Raw genomic sequence first — 27,647 nt, forward strand, 5'->3', positions numbered from 1 at the left:
GGGAACTAGAATCTTCATTTGGTCTGTGTAATGTCGTGTGGAGAAATGTATGAATTAGCGGATGTGTTTTCTGAGATTTCTGGAGGTTTTGTGGGCTAAGTAGGTATTGGCCTTAAATACAAGAAGATGATGGGTCGTCGTGATCATTACTTTCCAACAAAACAATGAGGTCTCTAAGATGAGGAATGCTTCCGATTTGGAGTAAAACAAGACGTCCGAATATAATCACACTTTAAACTGAATATATCGGAATCCAAAAACGATAGATACAAAACTACATAAATCAATCTAGCATAACTACATACAAGTAATGTGTTGTTTGCTGTTGAAGCTGTTGGATGTGTCTTTGTATTCGTATTGCAATCGATTACAGTGGATCTGTTTGACTATGGTGGAACCAGTAACATCGGTGTGTATATTTATTGCATTATTCTGCTTCTGTTAAAGTTCTTTTGTGCGTTTGCATATTAAGGTTTCTTGCCGATGAAGTTAGCTTTCATTTGTATCTTTTACTTATTGCTACATCTCTGTTTTGTTGTTGTTGTTCTTATTCAGTGGATATTTTATGTTTGGCTTGTTTGTGGGAGGGGCTCGTTGTTTTCTTCATGTTTGATGATGTTAAGAGTCAGGTATAGGTTGCTAGGATCCTTAATGAAGATCAATTGTATGCGGTTATGTACTTGGCTTTTTCTTATGGGAGTCCTTGAGGAATCTGTTTTCATTTACGCATTTAAAACTATGACTGTTTTAATCCTCTGTTTTTAGTCCTCCTCTGTAGAAGTCAAACCTAGTTGACTTTGATGTATCAACGAAAGGATTTTCTTTTTATTAAACTTTTATTTTGTACGTATCTGTCTTCTCTTCTAATTGTGGTATTTTAAGAGTTACTGATGGCCAGGAGATAAAATACCACAAAAATTATCTTAATGAAAGATGAAAACTCGCAAATTTGGTAGAGCTGAAAGGAACTGTGTCATTGATTTTTGCTGCTTTCAAGGATAAGAAACACTACAGAGGAGCACTTTACAAGAGGCCTTGGAAGCTTCTCTGTTAGCCGGTTATATCCAACTTGTATGTGTCTTTGCACAAAACTCATCAAGAAAAAACTCATGTGTATACATATAAACACATAAGAAGGCATTCGGGGTTCTAAGGCTCTTATATTTGCTCAAATTCAAATATGTACAGGCACAAGAATTCAGAACGTAAGGAACGAAAATAAGAATAAACATGTGGTTTGAGAACATGAAAATAATAATATTCAGTATACTTATGTGATAGAAGAATAAATTTGATAAGCTAATGAGTAAAATATAATTGCTTATGGTAACTGATACAATTTCAAGATCTCAAACGAGACCTTGAGCCTATACACAAGAGACCTTTCTCTCTGTATTCTCTGACATTCTTAACAAATTGACCAACTAACAAAGGTTATCACTCTCCCTATTTATATTTATAGGTCCCTATTCCTAACAAACTCTGTGTTTTTGGCTCTCAAGTTGTTGCAGCAGTGCCCGCTCAGCTCAACCACTTGTCAGTTGCTTTCCATCGTGTTCTCATCCTCCATGGCTAAGTTCTTCTTCTTCTGTCAACAATACACTTGCCAGTGCCTATCAATACCCCCTCGCTAAGAAGCTTGCCCTCAAGCTTCAATGGAAAAAATGAAGCTCCAGAAAAGCAGAAATATAGGCTTATGTCGACTACCGTCTCTTCATGAAGTTGCAGAGGAATAGTAGCCTCAGGTATGTGAAATAGCTTCTTTGTAACAGAGTTTTGTAGGCAATGTTTCTATTAGGAGAAAAAGATATATAACAAACTAGAGAATTTCGTATATCTCCTAATAGTTTCCCATGTAGGAAGAGCAATAAACCCCCTATAAATCTTATGGCTTCACTTATGTAAATGATTAATTGTTGCTGCAGTTGAGTGTGGTTCGGTTCACAGCTGAAATGGCCATGTTTATGATCTGTTCCAGCATCATGTGATCCTTTTTTCAAGTCACTTCCAACACTGCTTGTATCCCAGGTCGTGCATCGTACTGTACTACTCATGTAACAACCACAAAACAAACCCTGCACCCTCTTGTTCCACAGCATTTTAATGGCACCAACACAATATCCCAGTCCCACAGCCAGTGCAACCAGTTGTAGCTGTTGCGTAAATGGTGATAAACTCTCTTCCGTGGTTTATGATTCCAGCAATGCCACACAGCAAATTGGACTCTATAGGCTACAGTTCTCAAGTATAACAAGAGAACACTGAGTGTCTGAGTTGTGAAATATCTCTGGAATATATAGTCTCTGTCTGAACTTGAACAACAACACCCAAATGTTATAAAACTCTTCTTTCTTCTGATTTTGGTGTTAGCTCCGTCTTACAAACAAATACTTGACAGACATTGAAATCTCAAACTCAAAACTGAAACAATCTGTCGCAATTTTTTAGCAAAAAAAAAAAAAAAAAAAAAAATCTGTCGCAATAGTTATCTTCATGTACATTCCTAATTGCTACTCCCTTCCAATTCAGCTCATCACTTTCTTCTTCGTGCTTGCTTCTGTTATTGTTCTATTATCAGTGCATTACACTCAAAGAAACTTTCCAATAGAGGAAGACCACAAAGCCCTGCATTCCCCGCAAAGGAAGATTTAGCTTGCCCCGTACGTAATATGTGTTACATGTGGTATTTCACTCTTGAGTTGGTTGTGCGACACATCTATATACCTCAAAAACTAGGGGGTTACAACCCTTGAGGAATAGTCCTGATCAGTTAGTTGGTTGCTTGATAGGTCTAGTCACTAGTGACTCCAGCTTCTTGAGAATTGTGAAAGTCAGAAGAATCTGGCCCGTGAAAATGTTGGTCTACATATATAAATAATTTGGTGGCAAGCTTCCAGTAAGCTTATTAACAGATATTTCAATTATCTGCAGCTCAGGAAGACCTAAGGACCTTGATCAAGAGGGGACATCGAGTCATAGAATTTATTTGAACGGAGGATTAGGACTTCAAATTTGGTTTAGCTTTGAGCCAAAAAAGGAAACTTGTATTTGATTCTGTTGTGGTCAACAACTAGAAACCTTAAATACTGAGAAATATAGAAGAGACTTCAGAAGCTTTATAGAAGAAGAAAAAAGGATAAACAGAACAAAACATAAGGAAATGCTTGCATACATGAGCACTTAACGACACTGACATACATTCAAGGATTACACTCAAACTGAAACAATACTAATGGCTTCTGCTCTTATTGGGACCAATTATCTTAATGAGCCACTCCGGTTTGTATGTTACAACGAGGTGTGCTATTGAAAGTCCAAGTAACACTCCAGGTCCATACCCTATTGCCACACCTTTCCAGTTTAACACTTGTTCCTCTTCTTGGTATTCTTGCTTAGCTTGTTGTTTCGGTCGCACATTAGTCCCAAAGCAAGTATCCTGGAGAGGAAGACCACAAAGGCCTGTATTCCCTTCAAATGAAGATTTAGCTTGCCCAGTAATTTGTGTTCCTTGTGGTATTTCACCCTTGAGTTGGTTGTGAGACACATTTATGTACGCCAGAAAAGAAAGGGTCCCAAGTCCACCTGGAATTGTCCCTGAGAGGTTGTTGCTTGATAGGTCTAGTGACTCGAGCTTCTTAAGATTAGCTAGAGACAGAGGAATATGACAACTGAAAGCGTTGTTTGAGAAGTTGAGTGCAATCAATGCTTTCAAGAGACCAATTGATTCAGGAATCTGTCCTTCAATTCTATTCCCTGAAAAATCAATAGCAGCGTATGAGGTACGGACCCTCTCTTGCTCCATTGTTAGACCTTTGTATTGCAAATCTATAGCCTCTATAGTGATATAGCCCAATCTCCCGGTGGTAGTTTTTACGTAGACCATATATAGACCACCATCTTCGTTCATCATAAGTGATGATGCTTTCCAATTGACAAAGTATCTTGGTGACAAGCTTCCGGTGAATTTATTATCAGCTATTTCAAATATACGCAGCTCTGGAAACCCGAGAGGACCTCGATCAGGAGGGGAGATAGAGCCATATAACTTGTTTGAACTGAGGATAAGGACTTGCAAATTTGGTAAAGCCTTGAGCCAGAAAGGGAACGTGTCTTCAATCATGTTGTGGTCAGCAACTAGAAACTGGAGAGCTGAGCAATTTTGTAGAGATCTTGGGAGTTTTCCCGTTAGTTAGTCGATTGTGTCCAACGTCAAGTGACCGTAGAGAAGCACCCATATAAAAGGAGTCAGGAATGCTTCCTTCCAAGTTGTTCTTCCGGAGATTTACAAACATCAAGTTACCCAAACATTTGGGAATCTGTCCTGTGAGGTTGTTGTTTGAGAGCTTCAAAAGCGTCAGAGACCTATAGTTGCAAATTGAAGGAGGTATTCTCCCGGTGAATTTGTTGTCTAACGCAGAGAACATGTTGATAGAGAGTGGTAGAATAGGAATTTCTCCTTCAAAACTGTTTTTGTCCAGATATAAATTCTCCACCGATGAATTCACCAAAACATCCACTGGACCTTCAAAACCATCAAACAAATTAGCTGAAAGAAACACTGTGTTTAGACAAGGAAGGTTCCAGAACCACTCAGGGACTTTGCCTTGGATTTTGTTCTCTGGCAATCCTATATAGTTCAACTTCTCAAGGCTCTTTATGATATTTGGGAACTCGGTGATGCCGCAGCCTTCTAACAACAAATTCTCCAAGTTTTTTGGGATGTCTGACTTTGAACCTAGACTGTCCGGAGATATAGGGTTACCAGAAAGATCAAGGAGCAACAAAGATTTGAGAGAGGAGAAGAGACTTAAGTCAATGGGATCGCTTGTGTTTAAGAAAGAAAGGTCAAGAACCTTGAGGTTGGTGAGCTTTGAGATAGGCTCTATGATTTTTCCTTCAAAATGGTTATTCCCTAGGTACATGGACTCGAGCCTAGATGAGGTAGATGAGCTAGGAAATTTAAGAGAACCGGTGAAATCGTTTCTACGCAAATCGAGAATTGATAACAAAGGCATATTGACTAGAGAAGATGGAATGGTTCCAGAGAAGTGATTCTCACTGAAATCTACAAAAGAGAGCTTGGTTAGATTTTGTACAAGTGGGAAACTACCGGTGAGCCGGTTGTGGTCAAGATACAACTCCACTAACGAGGTTAGGTTACTAATAGTGAGAGGAACTTGCCCGAATAAGTCACTGGAGCAAAGAGACAAGACCTCTAGTTTGTTGAGATTTCCAAATTCAGAAGGTATTGGTGAACTAAAGTTGTTGATACATAGATCAAGGTGACGGAGGTGGTGCAACTCAAACAGGCTACTGTTGGGATTTAAAGTTCCAGAGAAACGGTTATAAGAAAGGTCTAAAACCGAGAGCTTTACTAGGTTCCGTACAGGTGGGAAACTGCCGGTGAGTGTATTTTTGGAAAGGTCTAAAACGGAAAGAAGGCTTAGGCTATTAAATGAGGAAGGAACTTGTCCAACGAAGCCATTATTCTTAAGAGATAAGACCTCTAACCTGTTGAGATTGCCAAATTCAGAAGGAAGTGTAGCTGAGGTGAAGTTGTTTTGACTGAGGACAAGGTAACGAAGATGATGTAACCTGAAGAGACTACTATTGTGCTTTAGAGTTCCACTGAGGCATGCCCTGAGTCGTAGCTTTGTGACAGCACCGGTCGAGTTATCGCACCAGACTCCATTATATGGATCTGTGAGGTTGCAGCGGCTGCTATCAAACTCATTCATCAACTCAGTGAGAGCTTGAGTCTGATGGGGACCACAAGCAGCATAGCTATTATTGTCAAAGTTTAAATTGAAAGAACTTGAAAGAGAGACACAACACAGCAAGATTAGCGAGAGAAACTGCAAATGCACACGGGATTCAGGCATGGTCTTTATGAAAACTATTGAAGAAGATCTATTTTGGTATAAGAAGAAAAGTGATAGCGAAGGTTGGTGGTATAAATAAAGATACGTGGGGTTCCAACTTGGGCTACTCCACCTTGGCAACTTGACTTAGAAGTTAGAGTTATGTTTTTAAGTCTTTGTATTCTAGCTTGGAAAAATAAAGTATGGCTAATTGCCACTCAAATCATGATATGTGAAATCCACGTTAGTGGACTTTCATAGCGTACAACTTTGACTGGAATAGTTTAACAGAAAAAAAATTGGATTGGGAAAACATCGGTTCGAAATTTCTCACATATGTCCAAAACTACACAAATGAATTAGTTTAGCATATGAAGAAGCATATGTATGTTCGCGGATTTGTACTGTTTTATCTTCGTACATCTATCTTATTAAAACAGAAACATTCTATTGGACCTAACATTTATTTTGTAAGTTTTTAAATTAAATACACTTTTATACTTTATAGTTAAACCTACATTAAATCACTAATGTTCATTTATTTATACTACTATCCATGTTTCCAAACAATATACTTATTTCTTTATACTACTATCAATGTTTCCAAACAATATATTTTTATACTACTATCAATGTTTTTAAACAATACAATAATTAATCTTAATATTTTATATATATATCATTTTCTCTTTAAAATTTTGTAGAAACATCATAATTTCATAAATTGCAAAATAATGAACTTTAAAATTTGGATTATAAGATTACAAATTATGAAACTATTACAATTTAAATCAAATTAGATTACATATTGGCCATCCATCAGTTCAATCGGTTAGTTTCGGATTTTAGTGATTTTTGTTAATATGAATATTTTAAAAACCTAAATTGAATTGTTAGATCTCCAGATTAAGCGGTATAATCACAATCGGGTTGAATTTAGAAACACTGATTTAAATACAAAAATATTTTAAATACACTCTTTAAAAGTTACCAAAATATTTGTTAAGTTATTAGTGAAAATTTTCATTATAAAATATTCCGCGCTTCCAAAGCGCGGGTCATAATCTAGTTTTCTAAGATAAAACAGAAATAATCGACAGCCAAATAAGAGATACAATACTTGGCAAGAGGCACCGACCGACTTTCAGTGACCTCATATGTGTTTGGCTTGAAAATAAGTAGTAATCCAATCTTCCATCCTATCCAAGGATTAGACTCAACTTTTTTTTTTTTTTTTGAAACTCTAGGATTAGACTCAACTTTGTTTTAACCTTTTTTGCCTTGGTTCAAACATTTTTTATTTTTAATTGAATTCAAATATTTGGCAAAGTAAATTAAATAAATAATTTACCGTTATTTAAAAATTGATAGTTTATGAGATGAATCTCGTTATTAATACAAAGGGAAACATACGAGAGTTTGAAAAAAAAATCTGATAAACTCTATCAGTTGATCTATTCGACTTCGAAAAAAATATACTTAATGCAAGAAAAGTGGACTAAAAGCATACCAGTGACTGGAGTTAAAAAAATATTAAAATAAACATGTATTAGAAACAGTGAAACAACCACTCAATAACTGTGGACAGAAGGCACAAATCGACTATTTTATTAACCAAACTTGAAACCAACCAAAGCATAACATAATAATAGCATACAATACGACTCACAAATCACAATTGCTAATGTATCATTTTATTGAATAATTACTCAATAATTAATCTCACTGTTTCACGTAATTAAATAATAACAACGTACGAATGTATGATCATGAGCCTCATCACTCATCAGTGATGGCCACCGCCACCATAACCGCCTCCCAAACCTCCTCCACCACCAATGCCTTTACCAAATCCACCACCAGCTCCACCGCCGAATCCTCCTCCGCCTCCATATCCTCCTCCGCCACCAAATCCTCCTCCTCCTCCAGCACCTCCACCGCCTCCAAGTCCTCCACCGGCACCACCACCGTATCCTCCTCCAGCTCCTCCGCCCACACCACCACCGCCACCTAGACCTCCACCGCCTCCTAGACCGCCACCGCCACCTAGGCCTCCACCTCCGCCCAAACCACCACCATGTCCTAGACCGCCTCCTCCACCCAAACCGCCACCGTGGCCTAGACCGCCGCCTCCGCCCAAACCACCACCGCCTCCGCCCAAACCACCACCACCGCCTAGACCGCCACCTCCTCCAAGACCTCCACCGCCGCCCAAACCCTTTCTAAAACCCTTCTTGTAAATGCCATGCTTGTGGAAGTAAGGACGAGGTTTATGGAAGTATGGACGCGGCTTGTGAAAAAAATGTTTGTCGTCATTAACCTCGACATTTCCGAATGCAAAGTCGGACACAAGGGCGAATACAAAGATAAACACACACACCTTACGGGCAATTAAACCCATAATCAAGTGGTTTTCGAAATTAATCAAATAATTTCACGAGTTTTATTTGATGGATATGAAAGGATGAAGACAGTTGTGTCAGTGAAGCCTAGTCTTGGTCTGTTTATATAGGCATAACGTTTACTCGTGAATACGTTGATACATAACCGGTTTGGCATATTTTCCTATTGGTCTCTAGTTAAGTCCGGTTTAGTTTAATTTATATCTCCATATTCTCTACTGATTTTGTGTTATTGACAGATTCCGCATAGGTCGTCTAATCATTTTGAGATTGCTAATAGATAATTTTTGAATCTGGATCAATGTTAATAAACTTATATGCATTGACAATTAAGCTACCTCGTATAGAACCGTGAGGAAAACCGGCAATGAATAAACCGAGTGTTCAAACTTCAAACTTGTAGCAAACCAAAGATAATATAATTGGTTGAGGACAACAATCAAATTAAATGACAATCTACCTGTCGTTGGACAATTTATTTATGTCTGCCAACTGCACAGATGATATGATCTCATCTAACGTAACAAGAAACTGAAATAATTTAACATTTTACCAAAAAGAAAGAAACTGAAATAATTTCTAGAATTGATAAATCTATGATATATATTCAATGTTTGAGTGTATACTATTGTTTAATAATTGGTTCATGTTCAATGCAATAATCAGCTAGAAATGTTTCCAATAAATGTACATTTCTTGACTTATAGACTTATAGTTAGCAGTGCATATATGAGGCATATATATATGATTCCACACAAATTAAAAAAGTACATTTAAATTTATCCAAAAATAATAGAGAAATTTACCTTTAGAGTCACTTTAGTAGTTATTAATAGAAAAATTTACACTATGGAACAGTTTCAAGTTTTTAATTACAAGATGGAGCACTTAGTGCTACCAAGGCAGTTTTTTGTAACAGCTTCCCACTTGTCATAACTAGCTGGTCACCACATAAATAAAAGCACTAACACTTTGACTAACTAAATCTAGTGTTTTAGCGGGAACTTCTCTCCACCCTTCATCTTTATTTTTTTGGACGGTGTAGATTTTTTCTGAATTTTTTTGACAAGACTTATATCTACCAATTCACAATCATCCGATTACATCATCCATCTCACCGACTAATGGTCCAGATTTTCTGAATTTTACCATCTCACAGTTCCTTTTCAATTTTTTTTTATCTTTTTCATTCTAACAAAAAAAAAAAAAGAAAAAATCAAAATTTCAGAAAAACTTCATATTCCTCGGACATTTTGCTGCAAAAAATAAGTTTGTTCTGCTTATCATTTCTTTCATCTTCTCAAACCCTCCTTTAAACTATTTTTTCCAATTCATTTCGCAAGTTATAATGTTGGACCATTGCATGGTCATCCCTGGAGAATTGACAATGTACATTCACGCCTTTGCCCGTATGTACACTATATGACGGTGTCCGTTTGTACACTAACGTCTGATGTCCATGCATAAACGATTATCTATGTATTTCAATGAACATGCATGTTGTGTACATGTGTACAGTTAAGGCCTATGCCCATGTACACCTTAGTGTCCATCGGCCACAACGTGTACAATGTATATTCATGTCTGTGTCCATGTATACATAACTGGGCGTCCAAATGTACTATGAGTCATTTACAAAGGTTGTACCCACGTGTATACATTAGTTCCCATGTTCCCACATGTATAAACGATTATCTATGTACAACAAATGTTCAATGAACATGCATGTTGTGTACATGTGTACAGTTAAGGCTTATGCCCATGTACACCTTAGTGTCCATCGGCCACAGCGTGTACAATGTATATTCCTGTCTATGTCCATGTATACATAACCGGGCGTCCAAATATACTATGAGTCCTCTACAAAGGTTGTACCCACGTGTATACATTAGTTCCCATGTTCCCACATGTATAAACGATTATCTATGTACAACAAATGTTTAATGAACATGCATGTTGTGTACATGTGTACAATTAAAGTCTATGTCCATGTACACCTTAGTGTTCATCGGCCACAACGTGTACAATGTATATTCATGTCTGTGTACATGTATACAGAACTGGGCGTCCAAGTGTACTATGAGTCCTCTACAAAGGCTGTACCCACGTGTATACATTAGTTCCCATGTTCCCACGTGTATACATTAGTTCCCATGAAGGCCTATCCGCATGTATACCTTAGTGTCCATCGGCCACAGTGTGTACAATGTACATTCCTCTCTGTGTCCATGTATACAGAACTGTGCGTTTAAATGTACTTTGAATCATGTCCAAAGGTTGTACATATGTGTATACATTAGTTCTCCTGTTCCACAGAGTCCACGAATATGATGTACATAAAAACATGGAGTTAGTTTACTCAATATACTCGTGTACATGTTGTACATAAAAACAAAAATGAAACATGGAGTTTGTTTACTTTATCCGAATTAATCATAATCTAACAAGAACATGATGTACATCTCTAACTCTATCCAAAAGAATCAAAATTTAAATAATTAAGAAAATTTAGACTTTACATTGAATTCTCCTATTGAGCTACTTATATAGATATTGATACAGCCTGGAAATCAGACCATATGAATTGATGAACTGAGGTTCAACCTGAAAACAAAGAAGATAGATTTTTATGAGTTTTTATGAGTTTTTATAAGGCAAAACAGAAACAAATGCAAAGGGATGAGATGCTGATGATAATAAGAATAAATCAGAGTAAATAAACAAGGGATAGAATGGAATTAGGCTGCTGGATGTGTATCACTCTCAGCCTAATCAGTTGATGATTGAAGTGGATTGAGATGGTGCTTTGCTTGCTGGTTGTGTAACTCTCTCAAGCTTGGCAAATGAATGGGATGGAAGGATGGATGGATTGAGGACGCCACAAGACACTATGGAGAGGAGTCTTGATAAGTCAAGGTGCTCTGGAGCTGCTTCACACAAACTCTAAAGACTTCAAACAATAGTTTTAAGAAAACTAGAAAACTGAATAATTCATATTACTTTCAAAGATGGGTGCTTTACAATGAAACAAAGACTAGAGCTTTATAGGCTCGACCAAGACAGACTCTAACAGTCATAAAATGATAAAAGGAAACTAATAAACTCGAAATAAAAGCAAAGGAAATCAAAGGTTTGATGGCTCCATGGAATATAGCCGTTAGAGGCTTAATGGTGAGAATCTTGGCCAAATGAATGTGGCTGATGTTCTTCTTGTATCTGGACGGTTTTAGGGGGTAAGTAAGCTTCCTGGGAATCTTCCTTATGGTCTGCAAGGTGCTGAGGTCGTGCCTTAACTGAAGAGAAAAGAGCTGTTGGAGCTTTATTGCAAGGATCTCCAAATAAGGCAGTTTGGTGTAAGTGTGGATCCTCCTGATCCAATGGGGGCTGGTGCATAGTAGGAACTTGTAGAACTCTTCTTGGACTCCTTTAATGTCTCCTGGACGTCCTGGTTTAATCCTGATGTCTTCTGGTTGGATTGGAATTGCTTGGAAATGATCAAACCGAAAGATTGTCCAATCTTGCCATAAATAGCTCCGGTTTGATTTAAGTGACTCTTCATTGAACCAGCTGATCTCCTGGGCTCTGGTGTAGCTAAGGACTTCTTCAATACCTCCTGATTGGTTGAAATGATCTCCTGGACGCCAATGTCTGGTTTGAAGATGATTGAACCGGTTAGCTTCCAATTGAGGCAGGTGTAGAACTGGTTTGACCGGTTTTGGAGAATGGATCATAACTTCATAATTCCGTGGCCATTTCTCCTGATATTGGGCTTCCTGGAAAGATGAGAGACTCCTCTTGAATCCTATGATCGGCTTTGGTTCAGGCCGCTCCTTCATTGGGCTTGAATCTCCTTCAAAAGTCGGGTACTCGCAGATGGATGTGCTGGCGAACCTCCGGTTTGTAAAATTCATAACTTCTTTCTCCGTGAAGTGTTTCTTGTAAATCCAAGCCTCGGTGAATCCTTCATGAGTTGGCTTTCTAGGAAAATTGGGTTCATGACAAAAGACCTTCTGGTTGTTGAGATATTCGCCTGGGACTGGACCTCTGTCACTGGTACCTCCAAAGTGGCCGGTTTGGACTGTTTGGTTGACCTCTGGTTCAACCACTGGTTTGATGGCCGCATCATTCCCTCCCCCTTGTGAAAGTTTTGACCTCAAAACTGGATAACCTGATACACCACAATAGAGCAAGTCAGGTTTCATTCTCATTTGGGAGTTTAGAACCTTACCTTGATGATACAATTTTGGTTTGGTGTGGCATGATGCATCTGGTGGCTCTTCTTTGGACAGATAGGAAAGGATCACGCCTCTGCTATGTTTCTGGTCATTGCATCTCTTCTGGAGTGGATGGTCCTTCAGATTATTAGGGGCCATGTTTCTGGTACTTCTTGGAGTTGATCTTCCTAGCAACACAAGATAATCTGGTGGGATATCTTTGAAGCTTTCTTCTTTGCAACCTGAAAATTTCTCAACTTTCTGGACAAAAAGCAAGTGCATTATATCTGTGTTTGGACACTGATAAAAATAATTTGAAATTTCCAGACTTACTTTGATAGCTTCCACAAGTTGGAAAATGATTTTCTTCTTTGGGCAACATGTGTTGGCTTGCTGCCTTCTTTGCACCTTTTGTGTTTGGCTGATGTGAACTTCTACTTCTCTTATTCCTGGATCAAAATTTCTTGGCAAAAGCAAGTGCATCACATCTGGAAAATCAAGTGATAAAGACATTTTAAAATTGAGAAGACTTTCCTTACCCATGCTGACTTTGAATGGAATTTGTTCAACATCTCCTTGAACTAGTTTCTGGACAGCATCTAATGACATCATGGTTAAGGTTTCTTCTTGCAAGATTTTACCACGAATTGGAGTGCCTTTTTCTTTGCTTATACCTGGGTCAAAACATCTTGGCAAAGACAAGTGTATTATACCAAAGTAAAGGAATTTATAAACTGATGAAAACAAAGAACAAAGAACCTTACTTTCAGCTGTGGTAACAAGAAATTTTAATTCTTTGTTTGGCTTGCTCTCACCTTGGTCTCCTGTACCTATTTCACTTTCCCTTGGACAAGACAAGTGCATTAATCTTATCATGGAAATAATAATAGCATTCTGATCCATAGTGAAATTTACCTCAGGTTTTGGCACTTGAACAATTCTTTGTTCAGATTTTGGTTTCCACTTGTGGTGTGGATTTTGATTGAGCTCATGGTCTGGCTCGGCCCTTGGCACTTCAGTAAGCATAGAGCTCTCATCTGGTATCCCTGTACCAAGAATATAAAAATTTAAACCAGTATCTAAAGGTGATGTTAAACACTTACCTTGGTTTGATACTTTGATTACTGGTTTTGCTTCTTTAAGCAACAAATCATTTCTTCCAGTCTCACTTATGGCTTCCTCCTCTTTAGCAATACCATGCTGGCAGAATATGTCTTCTCTTTTAAGTTCATGCTCCTTAATTCCTGATACAATACCCTTTGACAAAGACAAGTGCATTATACAAGAATTTGGAACCAACAAATCAGATTGAATAAAACTATCACTCATTTTAAACAATTCAGTTTTAGTTTCTAGTGATGTTTCTTTCAATACTTGCTTAGCTGGACAAGATTCAACAAGGTGGTCTATTTTAAAACATGTCTGATCTTTCAGAATTTTAAAATCAGAAGACTTACCTTGGCTTGATGTGTCCTTCTCTTTGGGGTCTAAAATCTCCTTGTTCCTTGGACAAAATTCTTTTTGAACTTTTGATTCAAACAAGGATGTGGATTTCGGATTTTTCTGGACCTCAGGACCTGTCTTAACATTCTTTGACAAAGACAAGTGACTTATACCAGTGGAAGCAGATTCATAAACCAAATTATCAAGTATAGGACTTACCTTAGCCTTTACTTGCATAGTATCTAGCAATGGTTTTGCTGTGGTTCTGTTCAAAGTGTTTTGGCTGACACTTCTAATCTCCATGGCCTTTGGGATGTCACTTTTCTGGTCTAAGTATGGGACAATGGCGTGCCCCTGTTTTGGTTGCAAGTTGGCTTGTTGAGACAAGCTTCTTTGACCCTCTTTTTGGACAGCTTCTCTTGCTTCTTGGGAACCATGAGTTGGATACCTCCTTGGGTACTGCTCCTTGATTTGAGATGTTGTAAAACCTGGTGCAAACTCATACCTCATGGCTTTCTTAAGTGCTCTCCACGTTTTGATAGTTGGCTCCTTGTAAAACCTCCTATCATCTTCTTCTTGTACCCACCATTTGAAGGCTTCTTCTCTAAGTAGATCAGTGGCATAAGCTAGCCTCTCTTCCTTCATGATGTTGTTGTAATGAAACCATTCATCAAGGTTTCTCTCCCATCTAAGATAACCTCTTTTTCCTGAAAATTTAAAGAGTTCAATTTTATCAGCAAAAGAGTTATATTCAAACCGAGAATTAACAACATGATGGTTGTGGGTTTTAGAAATTAGAGTTTGATTGATCCTTGAAGGATCTGGTGGCTTGGGCTCGACATAGACAGCCTCTGGTGCATCTCCAAATCTTCTTTCTCCTGGCTGTGGACGTTGGCCTTGTGCCTTTCTTCTTTTCCTCAACTGAGCAATCTGTTCAACCTCTTGCAAAGCTGTCAAATGTTGGCTCAGCTTGGCCCTTTGGTTTTGGCCGTGTCTCTCCTCTTCCATTGCTCCCTGAAACAATCTCAAAGATCAAGTGAAGGTATGGAAAGCTTTGGTCTAACCAAAATAAATCAAATGCAAAATGCAATTTACACTAAACCGAGAATTATACAAATATGAACCGATATGAAATAAACTATGCAATAATGATTTTTCTTTTGGTTTTCTGGATGCAAACTCGAAATGAAACAAAAATGAATGATAATTAACACAAATGTAAAGGAAATATGGAAAGAAAACTAATGCTGAATTTTTTTTGAATTTTCTTTGGATGAAATGCAACAATTAAATATGCAAATGATATAAACTAAAGCTTAAAAAAAAAATATTTTCTTTTTCTTTTCTGATGCAATCACGAAATGGACAAGTAGAAATGGTATGAAACAATAACTAGGATGATTTCTTTTGGCTTTTGAATTTATGAATGCAAATGAAAATGAATCAAATTCAAAACAGAAATTTTTATGGGATTTTCTTTTATGGAAACTAATGAATGCAAACACTTTCTTTTGGGATTTTCGATTTTAAATGAATCAAACAAAACTTTTTCTTTTCTTTTTCGTGGCTTTAAAGTATGATGAACAGCAAGAACAAAAATATGCAGAAACAAAACTTGAAACAAAAAGAAACAGTTTTTATGGATTTTCGGTTTATAAATGCAAAACAAATGCAAACAAATATGAAATGCAAGGATAGATATCACCTTAGTCAGGAGCTTGAGCTCTGATACCAAATGATACAGCCTGGAAATCAGACCATATGAATTGATGAACTGAGGTTCAACCTGAAAACAAAGAAGATAGATTTTTATGAGTTTTTATGAGTTTTTATAAGGCAAAACAGAAACAAATGCAAAGGGATGAGATGCTGATGATAATAAGAATAAATCAGAGTAAATAAACAAGGGATAGAATGGAATTAGGCTGCTGGATGTGTATCACTCTCAGCCTAATCAGTTGATGATTGAAGTGGATTGAGATGGTGCTTTGCTTGCTGGTTGTGTAACTCTCTCAAGCTTGGCAAATGAATGGGATGGAAGGATGGATGGATTGAGGACGCCACAAGACACTATGGAGAGGAGTCTTGATAAGTCAAGGTGCTCTGGAGCTGCTTCACACAAACTCTAAAGACTTCAAACAATAGTTTTAAGAAAACTAGAAAACTGAATAATTCATATTACTTTCAAAGATGGGTGCTTTACAATGAAACAAAGACTAGAGCTTTATAGGCTCGACCAAGACAGACTCTAACAGTCATAAAATGATAAAAGGAAACTAATAAACTCGAAATAAAAGCAAAGGAAATCAAAGGTTTGATGGCTCCATGGAATATAGCCGTTAGAGGCTTAATGGTGAGAATCTTGGCCAAATGAATGTGGCTGATGTTCTTCTTGTATCTGGACGGTTTTAGGGGGTAAGTAAGCTTCCTGGGAATCTTCCTTATGGTCTGCAAGGTGTTGAGGTCGTGCCTTAACTGAAGAGAAAAGAGCTGTTGGAGCTTTATTGCAAGGATCTCCAAATAAGGCAGTTTGGTGTAAGTGTGGATCCTCCTGATCCAATGGGGGCTGGTGCATAGTAGGAACTTGTAGAACTCTTCTTGGACTCCTTTAATGTCTCCTGGACGTCCTGGTTTAATCCTGATGTCTTCTGGTTGGATTGGAATTGCTTGGAAATGATCAAACCGAAAGATTGTCCAATCTTGCCATAAATAGCTCCGGTTTGATTTAAGTGACTCTTCATTGAACCAGCTGATCTCCTGGGCTCTGGTGTAGCTAAGGACTTCTTCAATACCTCCTGATTGGTTGAAATGATCTCCTGGACGCCAATGTCTGGTTTGAAGATGATTGAACCGGTTAGCTTCCAATTGAGGCAGGTGTAGAACTGGTTTGACCGGTTTTGGAGAATGGATCATAACTTCATAATTCCGTGGCCATTTCTCCTGATATTGGGCTTCCTGGAAAGATGAGAGACTCCTCTTGAATCCTATGATCGGCTTTGGTTCAGGCCGCTCCTTCATTGGGCTTGAATCTCCTTCAAAAGTCGGGTACTCGCAGATGGATGTGCTGGCGAACCTCCGGTTTGTAAAATTCATAACTTCTTTCTCCGTGAAGTGTTTCTTGTAAATCCAAGCCTCGGTGAATCCTTCATGAGTTGGCTTTCTAGGAAAATTGGGTTCATGACAAAAGACCTTCTGGTTGTTGAGATATTCGCCTGGGACTGGACCTCTGTCACTGGTACCTCCAAAGTGGCCGGTTTGGACTGTTTGGTTGACCTCTGGTTCAACCACTGGTTTGATGGCCGCATCAGATATGTTCATTATTGAGCTACTTATAATATTTCAAGATGTAATGGTTATAAAAAAATTTTACATTTGTAAAGCCACATTGGTTTATCCTTTTGAAATATCCACCATACATAGTTTCATGTGGACAACTATATTAGAATGTATATGTGTACAAGATATATTTGAATGTACAATCTTTTTGTTGATTAGCCATATCTTTTTAAATATGTCCTCCTTACACGATGTTCCATCAGAGTGTACATGTGTACATTATCATCAAAGTGTACATGTGTACACTATGTATCCAAAATAAATTTATACAAAAACTGAATGATTAAATGTGTAAAAAAATCAAAATTGACCATTGTTGCTCGAATTTCATTTTGTGCCCATGTACTGCTGCTCAGAAATGAACCAGTGACAATGAGGTGAGACTTTAGACAAAGATGACAGTGAAGCTTTATCCTTTACCTCTGATGTGGAAGAAGAAACACGACGAAGAAGATGATGTTACTGGTTGTCACTCGTCGGATTCTTCCACCGCTGGTGGCTCTACAAGTAAACAGAGAGTTTTTTTTTCTACAAAAACACAATAAAACAAAAGAAATCAAAGAACTTACCGTATGTCTTGGGTTTTTCGCAACTTGCCTTGGAAACATCCTATGAACCACTCTGGTCCGTCACAAATAGCTTCTCTAATAACCTTTCTTTCACATTCGCAACCTATCTCTACAGAAAAATTCCAAAATACAGATACAAATTTCCTAAAGTTCTACTGAGATAAACACAAGAACCTTCACCGCCATCCTTCTCTTTCCCACGCCGGTTACGTCTCCATGGCATCTTTCTCCGATCAATTTATTGAGATTCTTTTTCGTCGGAATTTCCGTCCTCTCACTTCTTCTTCTTCGGTAAAAGTAAAGAAAAAAAAATAAAAAAAAATTGACATCCGCTTTTTGTAAATTAAAGTATGTTAAGTCTTATTTTGGGCCCACCACTAACTTTGAATTTCAAACGTGAAACCAAATAAAACTCATCTTAACTAAATTCTATGTCACCGGTTACGTTTTTTGAAGGTCAATTTGAGTCTTTTCACTCAAAAACTACCTCAGTAGTGAAAACTGTTTTATGTTGTAAATAAAAACTGTAAACTGTCTCTGGATGTAAATGACTCTTAATATTTATTAATATCAGGATGACTCACTTCTTTATACCAGAGTACTTTCTTTTAAAGATAAGTTGGATACCCACGGGAAGAAACTTTTGTGGTTCACTCTCAACCATGATAATTTTTAACTAGAGTAACTATTAGAGTAACCGAAGTTATGTGATTTGACTAAAAATAACTATTTTCCATTTTTAATTTAGATCTTTTTCTCATTTTTTTTTCATCACCTCAAACCCATGACCAAAGTGAAACCTCTGTACAATTACTGAGTTGACTCAGTCAAAAATAAATCAAATTAATAGAGATGGGAAACGAAGGATTGATTATAAAAAGCTGGAAAATTGATATACACAAACACCATAATAGGGTTACCCATGAATTTGTATGTTGTTCATATCTTAATGATTTTGATGATTTTATCATTTAATTTTGCTCTTTAAATTCATATGTGCATATTGTAAGGGGTCATATTGAACAATTAAAAGTTTCTAGACAATTAATATGGGTGTATCCGCAAATTTGATAGTTTGGGTCAAACTAAGAATAAATGAATAATTAAAAGACCAAAATGTGAAAAAGTGAGATTTGGCCATTGTTGCTTGAATTCATCGCGGCTGGCTAGTGCGGCGGATTACGAGCATCACAACCACCACAAAATACTTTCCCAAAATGAGGCGGATGAGTTACAAAGCATATGGAATAGGAAGTTTGGTCCTGTTGATTGTGTTTTTTTTCATGAAATCAATTGCCCAGAAAAACAAGATTGAAGAAGAAGAGAGAGCTGTGTTCAAAAAAAAAGAAAAAAAGAAGTGAAAAATTAAAAAAGCAAGAGAGATGAAAAGTGGGTCCTACAAAATTATTATCTAGTTATGGTTTAGTTGATATAGAATGAAATAAGTTAAAGAAAGTGCTCTAAGAGCTGAAAGTGACTTATGGTGTAAGACAAACTCAAAAAGTGACCTTTAATGTTAATTTCTCAAAATAGAGAAATAATAATTCACTGCATGAATAAATTGTGACCTTATAAAACATAAAAGTTGACTAATCGTGGCTGCTTTAGTTTTCCTTTTATAGTTGGACATGATCTACTACACCTCAATAATTTAAGAACCCTTTTGCATTAATCGTCGCGGAGAAAATTTTCCGTTGCAAAATAAATGTCTATTTTAATGTAGAATTTATTAATTTTATTCTTCTGTTTGTTTTTTTATTGGTTGAAATATGAGTAGGTATATGAATAATGATATTTTTATATTGAAAATATGCAAAACTAAATGATTTCTTAATTCGTGTGCAGAAATGTAAAACGAAACTTAATATGAAACAGAGGGAATATCATTTAGTGAAAAAAAGTGATCTCATTTATTGTGACATTAATGATTCAAACCAAACATAAAGTATTAACTTTTCATTGTCCAAACCAACAAAGAAAGAAAAACAGTTAGGCAAGATTTTATGAACATGCACCATTTACTTTTAGAAAACAAGGTTAAGTTAATGCTAGATTCGTTTGATTATATGGTTATAGAAATTCAGATTACATTGCTATTGACTAGGATATGTAACATTTTGTCGAACTTTGAATTAATTCTTATTGAAGATATGCAATTATTTTTGTTAATTGCTACTGATCACTCAGTTCTATAAAATATGTAATTTTGTCATTCTACACAAATTAAGAAAAAAAAAATATTTATGTTTTAGCATGCATAATTTACAGCGGAATATTAAAGGATATTATTTGTTAAAAAAAGTATCAAATTAATATCATAGATATATAATCAGATCACATGTTATTAGATTATCAGGTAAATTGTAAATACGAAGTTCGAACCTAGACTTTTTCGCATATCTGTGATTTTTTTTAACAGATGAAGAAGAAGTAGCAGAATGCTGCAGAAGCAGTATGCTGCAGAAGCTGTATGCTCTCATTAAAATTTTTAATAAAGTGATTGGTAGAGCAGTAGCATTATACAATTTTAAAATTATCATAAAAGTTATTATATAATATATTTATTTTAAACTAATATATATTAAATTATAATATATATTAATAATATATTTGTTATTAAAAATAATGAATCTTATTTAATTTATAAATTAAATTAATTTTTAAATGTGAAATAATATTATTAAAAAAATAAAATATATATAAAATAAAATTTATTTTTGGATATAAAAATAATTTGATATAACTTAATAAAATAAATAAATTAAAAATAATTTATATAAAATCATCATTATTTATTTATTGGTTGAGCAATAAATGATCCATATATAATATTATCATAAAAATAATCTATGACATATAATTTATTTATTTAAAAATAATATAAATGTTTTTATTTTATAATATATAAATATATATTATGTTATGTTTTTTATTAAAAATAATGAATGATATGTGTAATTATATAAATTTTATTATATTTTAAATGTGAAATATTGTTATTTAAAAAATAATAATAATTAATCACAACTTTTTTAGTTTTTTTGAAAATATAATTTTTTTTTATTATAAACATAACTTTTATATTATTAAACATATATAAATTAATTATATAAAATTATTTTTGAATTTACATATATTCTAAATGCAAATGCTCTTCCAAAAGCTTCATATGAAAGCATTGAGCAAAGAACATTTGGAGAGCATTAGCATCATGTAAATGTTTTTCTAAATGCTTTTGTTATCAATGTTGATTGGATAATAAGGAGCATAATGCTAATGCTAATGCTCTACCAATCAAGCCCTAAGTGAAATTCAAACCCCCCAAGAAGTTTCATCGCATTTTCAAGTCTCGTAATACCACTAATTATCTATAACCATGTATGCTTATGTCATTTTAATAGACATTCCCTTGATTAATAATGTAAGATTGTACCAGCAGATAACAACCCAACTCAGGAAACCCTGTGTGAAATAACAAGAAAGAATGAACGACGAAAAGATGAATGGAATAGCGTAAAAAATAGCTTGATATATATAATGTGCACACAGCCATTGATGGAAACGAAGACTTTTGAGAGAAGGGGGGAGGTAAATACAACACCCCCACTGCCTAAAAGCTGAAATCGATAAAAGGCCCAACATGAGGCCTGTTAGTAAGCTCTCAAATACTAAGGCCCATTAATAAACCAAAACCGAATCCTAAGCTTTACCCAAAAGCATAATTCAAGAATTATGCTTGGGCAGTCAAATGTCAGTCAAGTCGCTGCTAAAATGTACTGAGACATCCCAACCCCATATGGATGCAAGGATGGCTCTTCTTAAATCAGGAGCAAACCATCATGGTTATAAATTTTGGCAGCTTGCGTGTATTTCCTGTCGTCAGACGGTTAGACAACTTTTTCATCCTGTATTGTCTGTCTTAAAACAGTCAAATGGTCCAAGGAAACCATCAAGGAGGTGTTCTGTTTCAGCAGCATCGCAGAAACTTCAGTCACGTAGTCAGCAGATCCCTGTAACTACCTTACTTGATGACTCTTCAAATCTTATAGAAAAGTATCCAATCAAATTTTTTTGGTGTGCATCTGAATCATTTGAACGTGCAGGAAATCAAAAGTGAAGTTGATCTCGGTGAATCTCCAAGACAACTGCCAGTGGATCCGTCTACGGTTTATGGCCAGGTAAATGCATCGTCTGAGTAACACTTAACTAAAGAATAGGGTTGTAAATACTGGTAACATGCCTTCCCCCTCGAAGTTAATTGACCTTGGACTCCAAAATTAACATATTGGTCCCTGATTTTGTTCTGAAGGATCATGATAGAGAATAGATGTATTTTATTGAATAACCGTCCAACCACCCTCTCTTGATCTCTTAAGTCTAAAGAGTCAAGCCTTTTACAATTTGAAAGTAGAAAGCAGGTCTAAGACAAATCCTCACTAACTCTCCAATTAACACTGGGTCCTTTTATATATACTAAGGCCTAAGGCCCAGTCACAACTCTTCAAACAACTCTAACCGCCACTCTCAACAGCTAGAGTCAGCTCATCATTCTTCTGCTCTTCTTTAGCTTCCTCCCTCCCACTCTTCTCTCTTCTCTTCCTCGTATATTCACACAACGGCATATCAGATTAAACCCTGGAGAAGGTGCTCTTACTTTAAAGGGATGGCCATTAACTGTAAGCCACTGGGATTCTTTTGCAGGGTTTATCTGTTTGTCATTCTAGGCCAGTTTAGTTTCAGTGAGGTTAGTTCTATTAGAAGAAGTGCTAGTAAGGTCGTCTGCTGCAGTTTCTCATCTGATGGGAAGCTGTTGGCTAGCGCTGGGCGTGATAAGAAGGTACATACAGTTTGTTTATAGGTATGTCAGATCTTGTTTGTTTAAAGAAGATAACGTGGATGCAAATTTTGGTTTTATCAGTTTGTTTTTATCTGATGTATAGTAAATAGTTATTCATCTCTTTTAGTTACAGCCGTTTTTTTTTCTTCTGTTGCGACTTACTAGTTGCTACTACCAATTTATTGTGCAGCCTGGTTACTTCTTATGAACAATTTCTGGTCAAACTGCACCTGTTATGTCCCTTGATTTTCACCCCAAGAAAACCGAGATTCTCTGCTCTTGTGATGGCAACAATGATATTCTCTTCTGGAACACCAACGATTCTAATTACATTCGTGCTTCAAAGGCAAGCCCCTGCACCCTCCTATGGCTTCTCCAACAATTGAACTATTGTTTTCTGATCTTTTTAATTTTTCTAAGCACAGGGGGCTAGCACGCAAGTACGGTTCCAGCCAATAAGTGGTAAGTTTCTTGCTGCAGCTTCGGATATATAGTACTGTTTCAATTGTGGATGTTGAAAAAGACATACGTATCCACTTGTTTAAGGTAAAACCGAAGTTTTTTTTTTTTTTACACCCTGGTTCAGTCCACATAAGACACTGTTTTCTATTGTTAAGACTTATGCATCATCCAAGTCCAATGTGTTTTCTTGTATGACAAAATCCAATGCTTAGATGTGATAAACGTGCATCATTGCGTCATGGACCCAACTATGCAGGACTGAGCTTGTGTCTCATGGGTTGTTTTTTCTTTTTTTAATTTTTGTTCTGTCAGGACATTCCTCAAATGTGAATTCTGTTTGTTGGAACACAAGCAGGAGATTGCATCCACGAGCTCAGTTCTAGTGGAAACAAGTTCCACTCTTGCGTTTTTCACCCTAGCTATCCCAATCTCTTGGTCATTGGTGATTACCAGGTATTAGCTATAAAATAAGCTGTGGTACCTTTTTTTATATTAGGCTCTAATGTTGCTTGATGTGAGGATTTTGTGTAAGTTGCTTTTAACTTTTTGGTAAACGAAACTGTTGCTGTCACTGGAGCTGTGGAATACAAAGGAGAACAAATGTATGACAATACCAGCTCATGAGTGTGTGATCTCTGCCTTAGCTCAGTCACCTTCGACGGGAATGATGGCGTCTCCAAGTCATGACAAATCCGTAAAGACTTGGAAGTAGAAATATGCATGTTCTTACAAGAAAGAAACGTAAAAAAGAAAAGCAGAGCTCACACCAATAAGTTGTTTAATGGGTTTGTTTGCATCAAAGAAAAAAAAAGCAAATAAACTTATGATATGATTACAATCTTTGTTGTATGATCCTACTCTCTTTGGGGGGGTTTGTCTTTGTTTCTTGTTGTTGTGATCTAGCGTTCGAAGTGATACAGAGAGATGTAAGTGTTCCTGTAGTCAATCAACCAAACCCTTTTGGTTCCAAAGCATCTATAGAAAAACAATTTGTTAGGTGGTTTAGAATGAGCAATACAAAAATGTAAACACACACATTGTAACTACACCAAGTATGTTATAACTTTGAAATTAGCATTAAGGATTGAATGGGCTCACACTCTTACAAAGCTTAGTAGGCTTAAGTAGTTAATTTACAGTGTTGTGATCCACCATCGTCATACACTCGCACATAAAGGAGTTGGACTCCTTCTACTTGAAAGTGGGTTCGAGAGAAGAAAAATCGAGGGACAAATTTAATTCTTTTTCGAACGTGTCTAAATGCTGTGTGTGCGTTTTCTTACATCCTATTGGGATTTGAACCGTGACGTTTTTTGAAACGATTTTGTATGTAAATTTCAAAAAGTAAACGCACATGCGAAACATTTAAAGAACAAAAAACAGTTTTTTCTTGTGAAAAAAAACAGTTTTTTTTTTGTGTGTTTACAAGTAACACAAACCTCTAGTGAATACATTGTGTAATTATCAACACTCTTCATAGAATTGTATGAACATTTTGTAGAATACTTATAAAACGCTGAAAGCTAATAATATGATATTAATTGTCTCCTTGTGCTTCACAAAAAGTAACTAATTACTCTAAAGTTCATACTTCATAGGTGAGAGTAGTTCTAGTCACTAGAAGTTGACATTCCAAAACAAGTTCGATCCCTCCTTAAACGAGATCAAAAGCTTTTCCTTGTGCTATATACAAAATACAGTAAAAAACAAGTATTATAAAATTAAAAATAAAAATAAAATAAAGAATTAAGTTTTTTTTATAAAGAATTAAGTTACCAACTGATAACATATGATAAACTTATATATTATAAATTCTCGAATTAATTCAGGTCGCGTAGCCGTGAAACCTTTCCTAACGTTGGACATCTATTTGAAGCAAACATTATTTAAAGTGAGAATTGCAACTCAAGTTTTATCTTACCAAAAAAGAAAAAAAAAAGTTTTATCTTACCAGAAAAAAACGTTCAATTGTTTAAAAGAACAATATACGTCATCATCTCCATAAGTATCGAAATTATTACACTCGAGTTTTCAAATAAAAAAAAAAGTAAAAAAAATAGCAAAGTACAGAGTAGTAGTGAAGAAGAAGCAGCCACCTGAAATAAAATAAAAAATTAAATAAACAAAAAGAGAGACAGAGAGAGTGGACCCAACACAGCACCATTCTTCAACCCTAACTCTTTAATAATCTTCGATCCTCTCTCTCTCTCTCTCTCTGAGCTTTCCATGAAAAGCGTCGGGAAAATGGGGAAATACATAAAGAAGAGCAAACTCGACGGAGGAGAATCTCTATCTCTAATCGACGTCTCTCCCTCTCCCCTCGGTGTCCTCACTCGAGCCAAATCCCTAGCTCTCCAGCGCCGCCTTCAAAAACCCTCGCCTTCTCCCTCCTCCTCCTCGCCGTCGAAACAGAAGACGACGACGGATTGCGGAGGCGGAGGCGGAGGCGGAGGCTCGTATCTTCAGCTGAGGAGTCGTCGGCTACAGAAGAAGCCGCCGATTGTAGTGATTCGTCGGAGGAAGAAGCAGCGGAGGGTCCGAAACCCTAATTCCCAAAATCAGGATTCGGGTCGTGGGTCTGGTGACGGGTCTAGGTCCGATTCGGTTGCTGAGAGTGCTGTGTGTGGTAAAGCCAATGACTTTAATGGTGAAATCAACTTGGATGAGCTTCATGGCAGTGAAAGGTTTAATCTTTTTTATTTTCTCAATTTTTTTACTTTTAAGTTTTCAAATTGAATATTTTCGATTAACTTTTTACCTTGTGTGTGATATGATGCCATCTCTTCTTTATACTGACACACCAGTCTCTTCTCTCTGTTTCCGGAAAATAATTGTATATATATTAATTTATTTATTTTTATGCATCTAAGAAGGTGATAGTGATAATTAGTTTCTCTTTGATCTAAAAATTGTTGTATTTGTTTATGAGATTTTTCTCCTATCACCGTTGATTATCTTTGTTAATTGTAGGATTATGCAAAGTGTTCTTAGTTATGAATGTAGAAATGCTGGATAGAGGTTCTCTCGTTGTTTTGTTTGGTAGATGTTGGTGTTAAGGGTCAGTTGAAAGTTGAGATCTTTTTTTGATATACTTTGGAACACCATTTTTGACTCTGCAATGGTATGAACAAGACGTTACTCATTATTTTTTATTTTTTCAGTAGATCCTAGCTGGGTTTAGCATTAATAGTTATAACTATAGGGCTATAAAGTTTGTTGGCTTTTACTACTAATTAAGGAAACATAGTTAATTGCTTTGATCCATGAGAGCATTTGTGGTGAAAGTAACATATTACTTACTCTTTAGTTTCATCAGGACCACAAGGGAATCCACGCCATGCAGTTTGATGAGAAAACCGGAAACCGTCACAAGCCCGGGTTCATCTCCGAAGCTTAACAATGTTGTAAGTGATGACAGCAACGAGAGAGAAGAGAGTTTGTCGGGAAGCCGTGGTCACCTACCGACCACACCTGAAATGGACGAGTTCTTCTCTGGTGCTGAAGAGGAGCAACAAAAGCAATTCATTGACAAGTATGAGTTGTTCTGTTCTGTAGTAACTAAACAACCTTTTTGGTTATGAGTTTCACATTTTGATCTGCTCTGGAAACTTTTTTTTTGGTTCAGGTACAACTTTGATCCTGTGAACGAACAACCACTACCAGGACGGTTTGAATGGAAGAAGATAGATGATTAGAAGCAACAAAACGAAAGGGTGGTGGGGTGGTGTTAATAGTTAACAAGGCTATATTAACATTTTCCTGCTAATTATCCGGTTTGATCTTTTATTTCCATCATCCGTTTCTTTAACTTGTAAAGAACTTAGGACCAAAAAAAAACCCATGTAGCGTTGGTGTCTGTAACATAAGTGGCTGAGAAGGGTTTGTGTAACACACAACTGATACCAATCCTTTTCAGTTCTAAACAGATCACCTTAGTAGTAGTACTAAACCATAAGTGGGAGGTTAACCCAAAGTCTGTTGGGGTTTTAGCGTTTAGGGGGTTTAGAGTTCTTTCGGTTAATGGTTTATTATAACTCTTTGTCTTGTATCCATTTGTGGTGTATACATGTACTGATCTCAAAACTCATTTCAATAAAGACTTATCCTTCTCTGTCTTCTTCTTCTCTTACTTCATCTTGAGTTCTTGTTCTTATCTTTATCATCATTATGGTCCATGTGTTGTGTTCTTCAGACATATAACATCACTATGACAGGTGAGAAACATGCAAATATATATATGCGGAATATATATACTGATAATAGAGAAACAGAACAGAAAAGCTGTTCGTTATGGATATGGATAGTGTCTTATAGTGGTATTTGTTGTCTCTGTCTTTCTCACTAATAGCAAAAGTGGTAGAAAGAGAATCTTTCTAGCATTTTAGTGTGTTGTGTCCATTGTACTTTCCACTTGGTGATTTGTGCCCACTATTTTTTTATCGTAACATGTAAGTTCTTGCCCACTACACATCATCATTGTGATCGTCTTTTGATCTATCATCGAAACATCGTCACAAAACTCT

The 27,647-nt window shown here is 36.3% G+C and overlaps 3 protein-coding genes and 1 pseudogene across 4 annotated transcripts; 2 read left to right on the forward strand and 2 right to left on the reverse strand.

The window, feature by feature from the left end:
* Positions 1–3,096: 3,096 nt before the first annotated feature.
* Positions 3,097–5,968, reverse strand: LOC108853291 (receptor-like protein 42; annotated as a pseudogene).
* A 1,474-nt stretch (positions 5,969–7,442) lies between these two features.
* Positions 7,443–8,350, reverse strand: LOC108853356 (glycine-rich protein 23). Its single transcript, XM_018626775.2, has one exon. The coding sequence runs from the start codon at positions 8,260–8,262 to the stop codon at positions 7,648–7,650; it is 615 nt and encodes a 204-aa protein (XP_018482277.1). The 5' UTR covers positions 8,263–8,350; the 3' UTR covers positions 7,443–7,647.
* A 13,267-nt stretch (positions 8,351–21,617) lies between these two features.
* Positions 21,618–23,084, forward strand: LOC130511016 (transcriptional corepressor LEUNIG_HOMOLOG-like). Its single transcript, XM_057007794.1, has 3 exons — positions 21,618–21,837; positions 21,929–22,003; positions 22,853–23,084. Exons 1-3 carry the CDS (start codon positions 21,622–21,624, stop codon positions 22,868–22,870), a joined length of 309 nt encoding a protein of 102 aa, XP_056863774.1. The 5' UTR covers positions 21,618–21,621; the 3' UTR covers positions 22,871–23,084.
* A 2,204-nt stretch (positions 23,085–25,288) lies between these two features.
* On the forward strand, positions 25,289–27,239 carry LOC108835508 (cyclin-dependent kinase inhibitor 4-like). Of its 2 annotated transcripts, none has more exons than XM_018608753.2 (3): positions 25,289–25,808; positions 26,432–26,656; positions 26,750–27,239. In XM_018608753.2, the coding sequence occupies exons 1-3, from the start codon at positions 25,351–25,353 to the stop codon at positions 26,817–26,819; spliced, it is 753 nt and encodes a 250-aa protein (XP_018464255.2). In that variant the 5' UTR covers positions 25,289–25,350; the 3' UTR covers positions 26,820–27,239. The 2 variants fall into 2 exon arrangements, with proteins under 2 accessions (XP_018464255.2, XP_018464256.2); XM_018608754.2 differs by having other exon boundaries at positions 26,441–26,656.
* The last annotated feature ends 408 nt before the right edge of the window (positions 27,240–27,647 follow it).

Source organism: Raphanus sativus, chromosome 4 (assembly GCF_000801105.2).
Source record: "Raphanus sativus cultivar WK10039 chromosome 4, ASM80110v3, whole genome shotgun sequence".
NCBI lineage: Eukaryota > Viridiplantae > Streptophyta > Magnoliopsida > Brassicales > Brassicaceae > Raphanus > Raphanus sativus.

Coding starts and splice junctions, on each gene's coding strand:
- LOC108853356 (XM_018626775.2), bottom strand. CDS start 8,262: ATGGGTTTAATTGCCCGTAAGGTGTGTGTGTTTATCTTTGTATTCGCC.
- LOC108835508 (XM_018608753.2), top strand. CDS start 25,351: ATGAAAAGCGTCGGGAAAATGGGGAAATACATAAAGAAGAGCAAACTC. Junction 25,809..26,431: donor GAGCTTCATGGCAGTGAAAG/GTTTAATCTTTT, acceptor CTTACTCTTTAG/TTTCATCAGGACCACAAGGG. Junction 26,657..26,749: donor CAAAAGCAATTCATTGACAA/GTATGAGTTGTT, acceptor TTTTTGGTTCAG/GTACAACTTTGATCCTGTGA.
- LOC130511016 (XM_057007794.1), top strand. CDS start 21,622: ATGGATGCAAGGATGGCTCTTCTTAAATCAGGAGCAAACCATCATGGT. Junction 21,838..21,928: donor CACGTAGTCAGCAGATCCCT/GTAACTACCTTA, acceptor TTGAACGTGCAG/GAAATCAAAAGTGAAGTTGA.